The sequence below is a fragment of the Oncorhynchus mykiss genome, chromosome 29, assembly GCF_057628025.1.
Source record: "Oncorhynchus mykiss isolate SJ-2025 chromosome 29, ASM5762802v1, whole genome shotgun sequence".
Lineage (NCBI taxonomy): Eukaryota > Metazoa > Chordata > Actinopteri > Salmoniformes > Salmonidae > Oncorhynchus > Oncorhynchus mykiss.
In genome coordinates, this window is record NC_143050.1 from 16,434,928 (window position 1) to 16,451,629 (window position 16,702).

At 42.5% G+C, this 16,702-nt stretch overlaps 2 protein-coding genes across 2 annotated transcripts in view; both read right to left on the reverse strand.

The window, feature by feature from the left end:
- The window catches only part of LOC110509422 (ryanodine receptor 1), a 90,731-nt gene extending 85,774 nt beyond the window's left edge, over window positions 1-4,957 (reverse strand). The window contains exons 1-8 of the mRNA XM_090226241.1: window positions 4,832-4,957; window positions 4,631-4,732; window positions 1,914-1,988; window positions 1,575-1,653; window positions 1,361-1,473; window positions 1,161-1,260; window positions 447-543; window positions 36-192 (exon numbers count right to left, since the gene is read on the reverse strand). Of these exons, the coding sequence (XP_090082367.1) occupies window positions 36-192; window positions 447-543; window positions 1,161-1,260; window positions 1,361-1,473; window positions 1,575-1,653; window positions 1,914-1,988; window positions 4,631-4,732; window positions 4,832-4,957 (849 nt within the window). The remainder of the gene's footprint in view (window positions 1-35; window positions 193-446; window positions 544-1,160; window positions 1,261-1,360; window positions 1,474-1,574; window positions 1,654-1,913; window positions 1,989-4,630; window positions 4,733-4,831) is intronic.
- Window positions 4,958-11,315: 6,358 nt separating this feature from the next.
- Window positions 11,316-16,432, reverse strand: LOC110510048 (uncharacterized). Its single transcript, XM_021591328.3, has 14 exons — window positions 16,323-16,432; window positions 16,026-16,171; window positions 15,694-15,779; window positions 15,458-15,554; window positions 15,082-15,365; window positions 14,820-14,983; window positions 14,577-14,726; window positions 14,377-14,448; window positions 14,110-14,221; window positions 13,958-14,016; window positions 13,715-13,865; window positions 13,545-13,620; window positions 13,291-13,435; window positions 11,316-13,092 (listed from the first exon to the last, which is right to left on the reverse strand). The coding sequence occupies exons 2-14, from the start codon at window positions 16,152-16,154 to the stop codon at window positions 11,441-11,443; spliced, it is 3,177 nt and encodes a 1,058-aa protein (XP_021447003.3). The 5' UTR covers window positions 16,155-16,171; window positions 16,323-16,432; the 3' UTR covers window positions 11,316-11,440.
- Between the last annotated feature and the right edge of the window lie 270 nt (window positions 16,433-16,702).

Consider the following 16,702-nt stretch of genomic DNA (forward strand, 5'->3'; position numbering starts at 1 on the left):
TTTATTTTCACACTGCCGTTTGTGATGACCCTGACCTTGGAGATTCTGAAGCAGAAGGCTGACATCTTGGCGTTGGCTTTTTCAGGGTCCACCACCATCAGTCCTTTCTCTTCATCCAAGCAGAGGTAGCGACCTGTGGTTATATGACGCACTCGGAACGACTGGCCCCATTTCATGTGACCTCCACTCCATCTACACAGAGCCATAATTATAACCCCAAGGAGAGAACTCGTAAGAAATGGGAATGGTTTATGTTACTTAAAGCTGATGGACACAAGGGCATTCGCTCACCCAATCCGGAGGGGTTCCAGTCTCCATAGTGACCGGGCATGGCTACAGACAGCACCCCCTTCATAGTGAGCAATTCTGAAAAACAGAGATGGGCTGTTAGTGACAGATGATAAGGTATCTGATTAAATGTGGAGTAATTCAACAGTTTTCATCACCTGCGCTGGTTGTCTCCTTGCTCGGCAGCAGGGATAGCCAAGCACTCATCCATGTGACCATGGAACAGTCTCAGAACATAGCCTCCAGTCAGAAAGCCTGAGGGGATAATGTTACATCAACAATGGGAGAAAGACCAACTCAATCACCAACGAAAATGCAGTCCCCCAGTGCATAACTGCAGCAACAGAGATATGCACTGTGAGGCCATATAAATTATACATTGTGGGGCCATGTGTGGTGCTGTCTGTATATTATGCACTGTGTGGCCGTGTTAAATTCAGAATATTTAGATTTATGTTTGCTGTCAGTCAAACTGTGCAAAAGTGAAACCGAAACTCCGCAGTTAAGTTTAGGCATTCATTCAGAGTGGTTAAGGTAAGGTTTAAGGATTGGGATAGGGTTAGGGTTAAAAGGTCAAATTTACAAATAAAAATAAGTGCCTAGCACTGGGATTGAACACGCGATCCTCTGTTTGCCCATCAACAAGACCCTAGCACGAGCCTACTAGATACTAGGTGACTCGCCACCTAGTGGACAGTAGGAAATTGCAATGGAAATAATGAAGACACCCAGGCATGGAAATCAGTTGCCTGCAGTTTTGAGTCACCCAGGAGTCATATTCCACACGAGAAAGACATGGCAGTCAAGTGTAGTGTTTCTAGATAATAAACTCATGATTATGAAATAGAAAAACAATCCAAGCATATACACACCTTCCGCAAGTTCACAGCCAGACATCACAGGGTTCATGGTCCACAGAGTCTGCATGAAGGAGGCGTCCACCATGAGTTCACCACTGGCATAGGAGAGATGCTAGAGAGAGAGCGAGACAGAGAGAGACAAGAACATGTCAGCTCCATCCCTAACCTTGGTCTGAAAGTCCACTTGGCAATGTGTCACCAACGTGGCTCACCAGGTATCTCTCAGAGGACACGCTGACCAGGATGAGGTCATCTCCCACCCTGACCTTCTCTCCCTCTGATCTCTGCTTGGACGCGGGATGAATGGTCCACCAGCACGCCTCCCCTGTGAAGGAATAAATGCATCAGTCAACGAATGAGCAATATGAACACGGTGCAGAAAAGATGCAGACATACCACTGCTCTTCTCTATGGTAAAAGCCATACCTGTGGAATCTTCCTGTAAGCCCACATCAAAGGCCAGTTTGTCTGTGAGTGACCTTGAGGTAGTCAAACAGCTGAGGTACTGCAGTACACAGAGAGAGTGGATATTACACAGTGAATCACAACGTGCTCATTGACAAGCAAACCCATGTAACAGTAACACTGAGTTTACAGGGGAGTGTGGGTGTGAGAGACTACTGGATGAGGTAGAACATGTGAGAGACTACTGGATGAGGTAGAACATGTGAGAGACTACTGGATGAGGTAGAACATGTGAGAGACTACTGGATGAGGTAGAACATGTGAGAGCCTACACAGCGAGACGGATAGGAGGCTGCTTACCATGCTGGAGTGAGTGTGTTTCAGAAGGATAGCGTGGCCATACAGCAGGGTACGGTGGCCCCCTCCTTGAGATGACTGGACAGAGCAGAGAATAGAGAGAGACATTACAGAGAGAGAGAGAGAAAGTAAAAAACAAAATCGAACCAAAGAGAGTAGTAGTGTATGATTCAACATTCAGCATACAGACTGCTAAGGTCAGGCACACAGGACTGTTGAAGACTGGGGACAGAGACAGGAGTTGAAGAAAGCATCCTCCTCGTACCAAACTGAGAACAATGTGGCAGGCATCAGGGAACCTGTGTATTGAAGGTGTCTTGGCTGAGAGGAGTCAGAGAGCCCACCACAGAGAACCAACTAGGGTTGCAAACTTCTGGGAACTTTCAATAAATTCCCTGGTTTCCCAAATTCCTGAAGCCTCCAACCAGGATTTCTGGAAGACCAGGGAATTTATTGAAAGTTCCTGGAATTTTTCAACCCTAGAACCAACAACAAACAGGTCCACAGTGTACAAACCAGGTGTGAGTGGAAAGGGGAATTCACGCAATTATCACAAAACATCAAGTCACATGACTAACAATACCAGAAGCAAGAAACAATAACACAGTCACATGACTAACAATACCAATACCAGAAACACATTTCTACATGTCTGTAACTGGAAGAGAGAAAAAGTGACATTCAGACCACAAAACAATATTGTAGATAAAAAGAAGGGAAGGTACACAATAGTAGATTTTGGTAGATAGAAGGTACTAAGGTACACAATAGTAGATTTTGGTAGATAGAAGGTACTAAGGTACACAATAGTAGATTTTGGTAGATAGAAGGTACTAAGGTACACAATAGTAGATTTTGGTAGATAGAAGGTACTAAGGTACACAATAGTAGGTTTTGGTAGACAGAAGGTACTAAGGTACACAATAGTAGGTTTTGGTAGACAGAAGGTGCTAAGGTACACAATAGTAGGTTTTGGTAGACAGAAGGTGCTAAGGTACACAATAGTAGGTTTTGGTAGACAGAAGGTGCTAAGGTACACAATAGTAGGTTTTGGTAGACAGAAGGTACTAAGGTACACAATAGTAGGTTTTGGTAGACAGAAGGTACTAAGGTACACAATAGTAGGTTTTGGTAGACAGAAGGTACTAAGGTACACAATAGTAGGTTTTGGTAGACAGAAGGTGCTCTTTGGTCATCATAAAGAAAGGGGGACCAAGGCACTCTTCATATAATTAATTAAAATGCCTTTATTTGTATGGCATGTTCAATGGAAACAAAGTTTAAAAACTACTGACGTAGGTCATGCAGCCGAAACGCGTCAGAGTTTTGTTTCCATTGAACATGTCATACAAATAAAGGCATTTTAATGAATTATATGAAGAGTGCTTTGGTTCTTCTTTCTTTTTGAGGACAAAACAATATTGTTCCTTCAACATTTGTTATAATTAGTGGTTATCATTTCCACTGTCAACGTTGTCATCATTGGGATCATTCCATGAGTAAGTGAAGAGTCCAAACACAGCAAGACTGACTACGGGTCAGATTTAGTTGGTAATGCGTGAACCTGTGTGTGCGCGTGTGTGTGTGTGTGTGGTTTGATTTTCAAAGTTACACTACCTTCCAGACTTTCTTAAGATTAAGATGAATTGACTTGGCGGTTTGTTGAATTGGTCAAAAGCAAACCACAGTAACTCAGGTGATGAAGGAATAGCATTGATTAAGAACATGTAAACAGGTGGTACACATGCAACGAATGGGATGTATTGGTCTAGGAGGAGGCGGAAAGAGGATGTATGAGAAGGGAAATGGAAGTAGATGGAGGTTGTATAGGACACTTTCAGAGGGACAGGGTAACAGAGCAGTAAGAGCCCTGTTTGAAATGAAATATGTGACCCACCATCCAGTACTAGGCCTGGTCTGTGGTACATGAGTCTGATATTAGACGTAGTGTAGAGATTACATTGCAACCAGAAGCCCTGTGGAGAGTTTCTTGGCTGCTCCTGTGCTGCTGACAGGAATCCTTCCCAGAGCGTAATTTGAAACACTGCTTGGTATTTCAGCTATGACAGCACTGAGCAAAGTGTGAGACGCGTGGAGTGATATGAGTGAGGGCTGAAGAAAGTGGCGTATCACTGATTCAGACAGGGACATTGGATGAGGGGTGAGAGGACTCTCAGGGTAGACAAGGGGTGGAGAGGAGGGGAAAACTTTGGGGAAACGTGACAGGAAGGGAAACATGAGCAGACATACCCATTTGTCCAAATCGACTGCCTATGGTTGGCAGGTAGGAGATGAGGGGTGTGGCATCAGAAAAGAGACAAAGGGAAGTTAAGTTGCTAAATTAATAAGATACCATGACATAATATTCATATTTCAAATACAAAAATGTAATCTGTCATTAGACTTTGGAAGCGCATAACTCACTACAACACTACTTTTAAAACTGTGTCAACGACATAAGAGGCTGTTCTCACAACCGTATAAGAAAGCCATAAGACTATTTGGTGAAAAATATATACCAATAAAATTGGTTCCCATGTAATGGGACAAACATGGTGAAATTCAGACAGAACTAAGCTCATCGGACACTATGCGAAGACCAACTCGGTTTTCCAGCAAAATAAAAATTATTTCCACAGACTTTATAATTGTTTAAAGTTCAGATGTCAAATAATCTCCTTCAGTAAAACACACAACACAACCCTCTGTGAGTCTCCTACCTCATTGAGTTCCGTGGTGTTGGCCAGCATCTCCTGTAAGGCTCGTACCGACAGGGACTGCTCCAGGATGAAGCAGCAGATTGCCAAATCAGGTGGCACATTCTACAACACAACACGTTCATCAGCAAAACCCAGCGACCGGCAAGAAGCAGAAATAAAGAGGTAATCACCTGTGAGAGTGTGGAACGTGGTTTTCTCTACCTGAGCGTTAGAGGTGGTCTCCAGGAAGCAGAGGCGGTTCCCAAAGCCTTCGCATGACAGACACAGTTTGATCTGTTCTTTCAGAATGGAGGCTGTGCATTGTAGCACAACCTGGTCATCCTTCATAGAGAAAAGAGGTCAAAACCAGATTCCATTAATCCATCCTTAAAACTAAACGGAATGTACTTGAATTGGAACTGGTGAATGGCCCTTATAAGATGTATCAGCAGTCATTTTTAACATTAAGATGTTTCATCACTTGGGTAATATTTCATAAGCTTATTTAACTTGCCATTCATAACCTTGATAGGTCCATATGACACTAATACTGGCCAGGGGTAGAGGTACAACCAACACACGTAAAGAGGGTCTGAAGTGTGGATGTGTAATGGTTGTAGTGGACAAGAGACAATAGTAAAACAATGAATATGATTCCTGTGCACCAAACAGACATCTTTGACGTTACATAAGAGCAAGACTGAATCCCTGACCAACATACGGTGACAATAGCAAGACTGGATAGAGCCAGCAGAGTGATGAAGCATTCGTAACAGGGAGCCTTAACATACTAGGTCAAAATGCAAACAGCTGTCAGCAGAGCAGACACTCTTCGGTCTTGAATCTACACCTCACATTCCTAACCTTCACTCTCTTGTCATTCCTTGACATTCCTCTGTGCCTGTCCGACCACTAATCTACTTGGTACTCTTGACTGTAGGTAAGCACCTGCTTCTCCCCGACCCTCTATTTCAGGCCCCTGCACCTGCTGTTCACACATTCCCACCAGTGGAGCAGCAGATATTTGAGAAGTCTGGACGTTTATTGCACAGCTCCAATGACATAATCATTTGTAATGCAGTCACACGCAGAGAGCACTGAGACAGATATACACAGACGGGTGTCTTAACTATTATTCTTAGGCAGCTCAAGACACACAAAACCTTGGCAATGTCAACCGTAGAGACCAGCCAAAAGTAAGCAAAAAAAGTATAATTTATCAAATGTTATTTGACACATGCTTGGTAAACAAGAGGTGTAGACTAACAGTGAAATGCTGACTTACGGGTCCTTTTTCAACAATGCAAAGTTACAGATTTTTTTTAAATTACAATTCTGACACGAGGAATAAATACACAGTGAATAAGGGAAAAACCCTTAGTCCTGGCAGAACAGTGGACATTGATAAGTCAGTCATTGTATCAAGAAATAGTTTACAAAGCCTACAGTACTATACAGTTCAGTGTTCTGCAGTTCATTTGCACTGGTACGGCCACTGTCATTCATACCAAACCTATCAGAACACAGGGCATATAGGACGCCATCACCCTTACTTGGCGAAGACGATACAAACGAAAGCACTTCATCGTGCTATTCAATACGTAGAGCGAGTGCAGTTCTCATAGGGCCAGATATAAACAGGTGCTCCTGTGGCCCTGGCTATAAACGTGCAAATCCCAGACTCTGTAAATATAGAACACAGCAGAGTTGAGGATGAACAGCATCAAAGCATGTGATGGCCAGACTCTCTCACACCTCCACATTCTGCTGACCAATTTAAGAAGATGGTTTTGGATCGGGTACCTTCATTGGAGAGAGCATCATGTTACACACACTGCTATAAACATAGGCAAGGTATACTCACACATATACAGTTGAAGTCGGAAGTTTAAATACACTTAGGTTGGAGTCATTAAAATTCGTTTTTCAACCACTCCACAAATTTCTTGTTAACAAACTATAGCTTTGGCAAGTCGGTTAGGACATTTACTTTGTGCATGTCACAAGTCATTTTTCCAACAATTGTTTACAGACAGATTATTTCACTTATAATTCACTGTATCACAATTCCAGTGGGTCAGAAGTTTACATACACTAAATTGACTGTGCCTTTAAACAGCTTGGAAATTTCCAGAAAGTGATGTCATGGCTTTAGAAGCTTCTGATTGGCTAATTGACATAATTTGGTGCGAAAAGTGCATATCAATCAGCAAAGGACCTTGTGAAAATGCTGGAGGAAACAGGTATAAAAGTATCTATATCCACAGTAAAAATGAGTCCTACATAACCTGAAAGGCAGCTCAGCAAGAAAGAAGCCACTGCTCCAAAACCGCCATAAAAATGACAGACTACGGTTTGCAACTGCACATGGGGACAAAGATCATACTTTTTGGAGAAATGTCCTCTGGTCTGATGAAACAGAAATAGAACTGTTTGGCCATAATGACCATCATTATGTTTGGAGGAAAAAGGGGGAGGCTTGCAAGCCGAAGAACACCATCCCAACCGTGAAACATGGGGGTGGCAGCATCATGTTGTGGGGGTGCTTTGCTGCAGGAGGGACTGGTGCACTTCACAAAATAGATGCCATCATGAGGAAGTAAAATTAGGTGGATATGTTGAAGCAACATCTCAAGACATCAGTCAGGAAGTTAAAGCTTGGTTGCAAATGGGTCTTCCAAATGGACAATGACCCCAAGCATACTTCCAAATTTGTGGCAAAATGGCTTAAGGACAACAAAGTCAAGGTATTGGAGGGGCCATCACAAAGCCCTGACCTCAATTCTATAGAAAATTTGTGGGCAGAACTGAAAAAGTGTGTGTGAGCAAGGAGGCCTACAAACCTGCCTCAGTTACACCAGCTCTGTCAGGAGGAATGGGCCAAAATTCACCCAATTTATTGTGGGAAGCTTGTGGAAGGCTACCAGAAACGTTTGACCCAAGATAAACAATTTAAAGGCAATGCTACCAAATACTAATTGAGTGTATGTAAACTTCTGACCCACTGGGAATGTGATGAAAGAAATAAAACCTGAAATTAATTATTCTCTCTACTATTATTCTGACATTTCACATTCTTAAAATAAAGTGGTGATCCTAACTGACCTAAAACAGGGAATTTTTACTAGGATTAAATGTCAGGAATTGTGAAAAACAGAGTTTAAATGATTTGGCTAAGGTGTATGTAAACTTCTGACTTCAACTCTATATATATTATTTTTTTAAATCGGGATGGTAAACATTTTCAGTGTGAACTTTAACGACTAAAACCAGGTATAAAGTATGTAGAAAAGATAATGGACCTGTATGTACACTGAACAAAAATATAAACGCAACATGCAACAATACTGAGTTACAGTTCATATGAGAATCAGTCAATTGAAATTGATTCATTAGGCCCTAATCCATGGATTTCACGTGACTGGGAATAAAGATATGCTTGGTCGCAGATACCTTAAAATAAATGGGCCTCACAATTGTGGAATTCAAATTACCATCGATAAAATGCAATTGTGTTCGTTGTCCGTAGTTTATGCCTGCCCATACCATAATCCCACCACCACAATGGGGCACTCTATTCACAACGTCAGCAAACCGATTGCCAACAAAACCATACACGTGGTCCACGGTTGTGAGGCCGGTTGGACATACTGCCAATTTCTCTAAAATTATGTTAGATGTGGTTTATGGTAGAGAAATTAACATTAAATTCTCTGGCAACTGCGAGCGCTGTTGGACATTCCTGCTGCCAGCATGCCAATTGCACGCTCCCTCAAAACTTGAGACATCTGTGGCATTGTATTGTGTGACAAAACTGCACATTTTAGAGTGGCCTTTTATTTTCCCCAGCACAAGGTGCACCTGTGTAATGATCATTCTGTTTAATCAGCTTTTTGATATGCCACACCTGTCAGGTGGATGGATTATCTTGGCAAAGGAGAAATGCTTAATAACAGGGATGTAAACAAATATATGCACACAATTGAGAAATCAGCTTTTGTGCATATGGAACATATGTGGGAAATGTTATTTCAGCTCATGAAACATGGGACCAACACTTTACATGTTGGGTTTATATTTTTGGTCCGTGTATTTTAAAATAAGATTATATTTGAGAACAAACAACCACCAAAATAAAAACTACAGTCAGGGAGAATCAAAAGATTCTAAAATAAATGTTATGGCATGGGGCCCCCACTGATTTAGTTCATGTTTGAGTCACTCCGATGGTTTATGCCTTCTTCTTCTTATGGAAAAATGTGTATAATTGCAGAAAATTTGCTTTAAAACTCAGCACAGATATAAAGAGGGTTTGGCCTTGAATTCAACCCACTGCGCTTTGACTCTCCGCATCTTCCAAGTCTTTCACACTGAAGTATCTGTACCATAATGCAAAACATATATACATTTTTTAAATACAATAATTAGCTTTAAAATATATACATTTTGACTGTGGCCAAGAGAAGGACCTCAAACATTTTTGGCCATGCCCACTAACACAGCAGTATATATAGAAAGTGCTAGTGCTCTGTGGTGAATGATACCTATACACACAGATAAATGTCAGGTATATTTAACAGCCCATCTCCGCCTGGATTCAGTCAGGTTTGACACATCATAAAAAAAAGCCTTGCCTGGGAAATGTAATTTGGTGTTCACGTCAGTCCGAGTCCCTACGAAGGAAAATATCTGTGCCTAAAACTAAACCAAAACAGAGAGCTTGTTTCAGAAAGGCATGTTGTATACCATGCTCTTATTCAATGTCTTGCTGTGATTGTATATTCAATGTAGCTCACTGGTATTCTTTGAGAAAGATATGTTCACTTTGAAAATAAGGCAGTGGACTGTATCTAGTTCAGAACAGTGTGAATGACAAACGTCAGTGATTAGAGCTGGTGCATTTTGTTTGACTGGTGTTGTACTTTTCCCCTCCAACTAGTTGTTAGTGTATCTTAATATAACAGATATGAAACACCAAACTCTGGATTCATCAGACGCTTGTGATCCCTGTGAGACCCGTCAGTATCCTCGTCTCTGCTCCACTAGGTCTCCAGTGAGACATGGTGAGAGACAGTGAGAGGGTCACTCTACACTACACTGGGACAGTGGTATGAATGGTCTCTCCACAAGCAGACCAGTCTCTGGTTACTGTACTGCTGAAGATTAGTATTCAATCAGTCTAAGAACAGCTCGTAAAACACCAGTAGGAAAATGTGTCACACACAATTCCTCTCCCTCATTCAGTAGCTGAACAGTGTGGAAATCAGCATCTTTACCATGCTGGTCTCAATGGTGTAAAAATGTGCTGTAGTCAATAAATTGCTGTGAAGAATGGCCTTGTCGTGACTGGGACAACCGCTCTGATGCAATGTAACCTGTCACCCCTTTCCATCATGCTGTACTCTCATTACCAGATCTGTCAGGTAACCCATCTTACCGCAACAAAAAGTAAAAAACCCTAAAAGCTATGCATTCTTCAAAATCTGATCTCATTCCATTTAGTTAATCAAATAGAATTACATTTTTATGCATCTTTTGTTGACCAGTCTTAGTGTTTTTTTAAAATGAATTACTACCCTAGTTTTCATGTGTTTCTACTTTACTTGGCACCAAGCAAGCTGCCCAACTCCCAAACAATAACATATCAAGTTCCTCTGGTGTATAGATAGATAACAATACTGACAAACCCAGCAACTGTCCATGTCAATGTGGTCTTTCCAAAGTCATTAACAAAAACGTTTGAAAGTTGATACATTGGACTACGAGTTACACAGAAGTGACAGATTACAGCAGGATAAGGTACCGGATTGTAGCTACACTGCAGCATGGTTTCTCTCAAAGCCTCTATCAGCTACACTCTAAACTAAATAATAGAACAGAAGGAACACAGCACCACTAACCGTACGCAAGAACTGAATCTCCTCCTCTCCATCTCCCCCTTCTGCCATCCTCTCAAAGTATTACTGATCACTCCTTGAGAGAGATGTGTAAATGCCTCTCTTTTCTCCCTGGTTGCTCCTCGGCCAGCCTGGCTGTCTCTCTCCCGCCTCTCTGCTCTCACTCCAAACTACTGCCTGTGTGAGGTGGCGTACTAAAGGAGAATGTGGTTCTGGTGTCTCTGGCTACGTTATGAGACAGTGACAGTTAACTCCTGCTCAGTGCAACATAAAAGGGGATGGATCTGCGACTACAACACAGAGATGTGTGCTTTAACTGGACAGTTTAGCTAGAAGTCCTATAGGATTGTTGTACAGTATTACCAAATACACCAGTAAACATTTGATGTGTCTGAATCTGATTTAATATAGCTACGTGTAAAACACATGCATATTAAACATGGCAGTGTTGTTGCATCAGTCCCAAAGGGATTCCCCTTAGATACCTAGGTTTGCAAAAAAAGGTTTGTGAATACAGACGCATTTTAAAACCTTTGTACTTACTAAGTCAGGAGAATGACGTCAACCTCTAAACAATCAGGAAAATGCCTCTTTTACTAAGAGGGATATACTAATCTGATATGAATTAATAAATCAAAAGGATTAAAAATATATTTTTTTATTAAAACTGAATAGATAAAGAATAAGCAAATTAAATATAGTCTGAGATATGTCAAATGCAACTTCGGACACAATAATAACAAAACATAACAGAGACTAATAAAAACAACTTCATGAAAGCATCATAAAATAAAAATGTGAGGATATAACTTGGCACAATTACATCAAGCAACAGATGCCATTCTTTGTGTGGTTTTATTTACCCATTTTAAAACCCTAATACTCAAAACCAAAGCACTACAAACAAAGAACCACTTTGTATATCCTGTACATGTCATATCTGTAGATGGTCCCCTGCACCAAGGTATATATGAACGGGGTCCCCTGTGGCAATGCTAATATCATGGATAGGCCAGCGAGGCGAATCTCTGTAGCCTCTCCTGGTGGCCAGGTGACTGAACTGCAAGACTGGGGGTGGAGATAATTCCACAGGAAGAGAAGACCCATCACTCTCACTGACCCCTCTGTCGACCTCTATAAAGTCGAAAGCCGTGACAGAGGTAGGGGAGCAGTTAGCCACTAATGGAACAGTGTAGAGTTTAGTTGATGATGTTCTGTCTATCGTTGTGGAAGAGGGTATACTGGGACTGGGAGAGCATGTTTCTGTTTGAGAGAGAGGAGGGGTTAGAGGAGAAGGGATAGGAAGTTTGACTTCAGTAGTTTGGGGCTTCTGCTGTAGGGGGACCATGGTCTGAGGTAGAACATCTAAGATAGTGTCTGTCTGAGACGGTCTATCAAACTGCATTGGAACTGTAAGGTATTGCCCTTGCTCCTCCTTTGGATCACATATATTCAAGTGCATCTCCAGCAGGTCATGCAGACCTGACTCTGTGTATTGTTCCTCCAACAGTTTCAGTTGGCTTTCCCTGAGATGCAGTTGTGATTTGTTAAATTGCCCTTGGCGAGATCCCTGGTTCGGCTTTGGATTTAGTGATGGAGGCGTACACAAATACTGGAGGGTTTGCAAGGAGTTATCCTGTTGTAGTTGAGGATCTGGAGTATGTTGGATTTCATTCTGCCCCTCTTGGGCAAATTGATAAAGACTTAGAGTTGGCTTTGGTGGTGAACATAGAACTGTCTCACTGGGGCTTTGAAAAACCCCTGGCTCATCCTGCTGATTTTTAGGAGCTTGTCCTGGAAAAGATCCGGGAACACCATCGTGACTGATGGAGCGTCCAAACCGTCTTTCTCCCTGCCGACGCAGATGGACAACACTCCCCTGACCCCCTTCTCGCTGACTCTCATGCAGGACATCGTTGAGCTGGGGTTCAGGGGGAGGGTGAGAAACCCTGGGGCTACGGAGCAGTGTTGCCAGAGCGTTGAAACGCCTGAGCTGCTCTGCTAAAGACAATAGCTGATGTGTCCTCTTAAACCTGAGTCCTGACTCTGTTATCTTCTCTTTCTTCACCAATGGTTTTTCCTCCAACTCTTCTGCTTCATCCATTCCTTTACCCAGCCCTTCATCCACCACGGTTCTGGTTCTGGCTTGTTGGGGTTCCTCCACCATTACCCAGGTGTCCTCAAAGACTCCATCTTTTTTCTCTGTTTTCTCCTTGTCGTCTATTTCATCTTGAATCCTCAGTTGGTCCAATGTCACCTCTGGCATACTGAATGAGCGACGAGGTCGACTGGGCTTCTGACCAACCCTGTCAGACATATCCACTGTTGACAGCTTCTTACTTAGACCCATCTCTTCTTTTATCCCAACCTGCTCAGGACCCCTAAATACACTGTTAGTCAGACAGCATGAAACTGTTTCCTCTATTGTCTCATTTTCCAACTTGAGCACAGAGCATGCATGTGATTCCCCATCTTCTGTCCCGGTAGGAGAGTCCAATGTCACGAGATCCAGGAAGTCATCAAGATTTTCAGCGAAGCTGTAGTTCAGCAGATCAGGTTTAGCCTCCATCTCATTCCCCACTAGAACTGAATACAGATAAAGTGTTACATTGAGTATTTAAGTGAGTAACATGTGGATACATGGTATTTTCCTACTAGCACTGATTTAGCTGATAAGTACGTTTTTCCTCAATAAAGAAGTTATGACTTTGACTCTGGATAAGAGCATCTGCTAAATGTCTAAAATCTCAATGTAACGGACGTTTAAAAAAAAACAATCCAAACCTCGTCCAGGGCCATCAATCATTTTGACAGGAATCCTGTACTGTTCAGCCTCAGAGCTGGATGCTTCAGTCATACCATCAGATACCGTCCTACTGCCCGTGATCCAATTCTCAGTGTCCTTCTCAATGGGTGTGGGGGAAGGGTTCTGTGAATAAAGTCACAGGGAAGTCAAACAATAGAGTGGGGTGTCAAAAGACATAACGGGAACTATGTGAAATGTGTTAGAACAGGAGAGTGAAGAGCGCCAGACTTACAGGGCTGCTCCAGCTTGGCATGTTGAAGAATCTGAGAGATCTCCTTCGATGAGCCTTGTCATCTTGCACCGGATGCCTTCAGGAAATATACACACAGTCGGTCACCTCGTCGGCCACGAAAACAAGGCAATAGACAAACAAGGGTTAAATATAAGATGTTGAAGATTTACTTGTTTGACGTTTTATGATATTTTTTGTGATTCCTCCTCTTCTCTGAGGCACTGAGAGTGACAGACAGCTCCTGCTCCCTACTGCCCTCCCCTACACTCAGGACAGAGGTGTGAGTACTGGAAAGGCTTTGGCCGACTGCCGACTGGGAGTCTACTCGGACAGCCAAAACATAGAACTTGTCATACCGTACCTTATTCGACTGACTAAAAGCTATATTGCAGTACAGGCTACAAATACATCACCATTTGAATGTAGTTTGCTGATGGATTGGTTGTCTTTTCTTAGGTCATGGATAGAGCGTCTGTATATAGAGAAGGATGGAATTAGCTCCATGTAAAGCATTTAAAACAGAATCTGAAGTGGTTCATCTATATAAAAAAATATATATATGTACCTTTTTTTAGCAGAGCCCTCTACATCAGGGACAGTATCTTCACTCGATTTTCGTTTGGATGTGACTGGTGATTGAGGTGTGGTGTGGTGAGATGTCTTTGTATTTTGCCGGCCTGTGGGGTCAAGGTTATAAAGTCAGGGGCAACACACCTATTGGCTATTACTAACGACTAGATCATTTCGACATAACTTTTTCAAAGCATCAGAACTAAGCAACCAGTTACTAAGCAGCAAAAAGCATGACTTTACCACAACATTATGCACGTACCGTCTGTGGGGTGTGAAGGGCCAGTGTGTGTGCGGCCTGTCTTGAATTTACTGAGAGCATCCACAAATATCTCTGGAGAGATCAAGCAAAAAAGAAGAAGAAGAAGAATTCTGAACTGAATTCATGAATTGACAGCAGTGTATTCTTAAATTACTCTCACAGTATGAACCTCAAGACCTCGTCATTGCCTAAACTCTCACCTCCAACACTGCGCCTCCTTTGACGTCTTAAACTTCTATACACACCAAGTCCTGCCCTCTCCTGAAATCTCCCTCCGTCAACTGGGGGTGTAGTGGATTCACCCGACTCTGCTACAGTTGCCATGTCCATAATAGAAGGGGGAACGACACCTTGTGGACGTATAGAGGATTGAAATCGGTGTCAACATTAAATCAAACACCCGTCATCAGCTACTAAACAAATGTATAGTTATCAGAACATACCGATACGATCTGCATGTATTATGAGTGTCTTGATCACTGCTGCTTGTCTATCCAGTTGTCTCTCTGTGCCTGCGGTCAGTTTAGAGCCCCCAGCTGGACAATGTAGCAAATTAGGTGCAATCACAAGGGCCAGACTGCCCACTTCCATACGATTCTCTTCACATCTAGTGAAAACAAGGGACCGGAGATGGAAAAACTTGGTGGAGAATGGAGGAACAACGCAGATGAAAGGAAAAGTAATCATGAAATTCTGGAGACAAACCTTTGAGCCGTCTGTCTCAGGAAAGTGCAGAAGTATCGGAGGGCCCGTGAATGAGAAAGAGGGAACAGGGCTGTAAGAAGAAGAGTGACTCCATCTTTACCCTGCTCCTGGCCCCCCTCCTCCTCTAAGCCCTGTGCACAGCACAGTGGCACCTGTAGATCCATAGGGATGAGGGGAGAGGGCAACTCCCGTAAGAACTGCTTCACAAGAGACGCCACATCACAGGACTGCAGAGTGGCTGAATGTGGCAGAGAAAAGACTGGCTCCCCCTGCTCCAGGTCAGCCTGTTATGAGGTGGTAGACGGTCAACATAGAAAAGATACTCATTGGGGTAAGAATGTGGATTTTCCTGCACATCTCTCCTGTGCAATCTTACCTTCAAAGCACGGATCCGACTCAATGACCCCGTCTTTCGAAACAGCCCTTCAGTATGAAGATGCTGGGATAAAAATTCACAGGCATCAACCAAGAACCTAAATTGGAATAGTTAGATCACTCAGTTGTACGTTTGCCATGACCAGTTGTTCATTGTTTAAAATATATTCTGGATACAATCACATCTCCCAGTTCTGATTGTATTTAAAGCTAAAAATACAACTCAAGTTTACATACTTTGGCACTGTCCCACTCATATCAGTTAAATGGCACTGGGGCAGCAAGATCAGGTCCCGACCAAAGGCAAATTGAGATTGGTTCTCCTGAAAGACATCCATCTACAGATCATAGAGGTACTATAAATGCTTTCTACAACAATCACACAACATTGGTAGTGTGCAACTTATGATTAATAGAGTTGAATATTCAAGAAATGTGACCTTGGGAGTAATCATCACTCAACAAGTAATCAACATGTCTAAGGTGGCGCATATTGTCTGTGTAGACAACAAACTTTATTGAAGCATTGAGGTTAACCGTTCAGGGAACATTATGTTCATGTTTGTTACCAGTCTGACAGGGCCACTCGTGTATGGCCCATTGAAGAAGTTCTTCCAATTTTTCACGCGAACTCCAGATGCTTTCAAAGCATGTATCACGGCCACCACGCGCAGACGGTCGTCCATGGGGTTTGGCATTGGTAGGTCCAGTTCGGCTGTGTAAAAAACAAAAAAAAAAACAGTTTAAAGTAGTGGCCTTTGAAAACGACATCACTATACAAAACCGAGGCTGGGACGAGCTATAGAAACAATTTGCACGAAACTACAATGGACCTCAAATCCATTGACTTTGCTCAAATCACTTACAAAACTTAAATGTGGACAGCTACGTAGAAAAATTATGTAGCCGATGTTGCACTTCTCTGATCCTCTCATCCTACCACCCCTGGGGGAATTCGATTATCTGGCCCGGGTTACACCGGTGAGAGGAGTTTACACCGGGTAAAAAATATATTAGTTTTGTTACGGGACTGCCTACCGGGTGTGAACCAGGTACCGCGTTCAAAGCACACGGCGAAAACGGCTCAGAGAAGAGGGATAACTGCCCAAAACCTGTCTTCAGCAGGTGGCGTTTTTTTGTATGGAGGTCAATGTGTTAAATTTGGTTAACACATTTTTTTATATCGTTTATTTGCTACGTGTGGTTTATTTGATCGATTAGAAGTTTCGAAATGCTCATGTTGCTA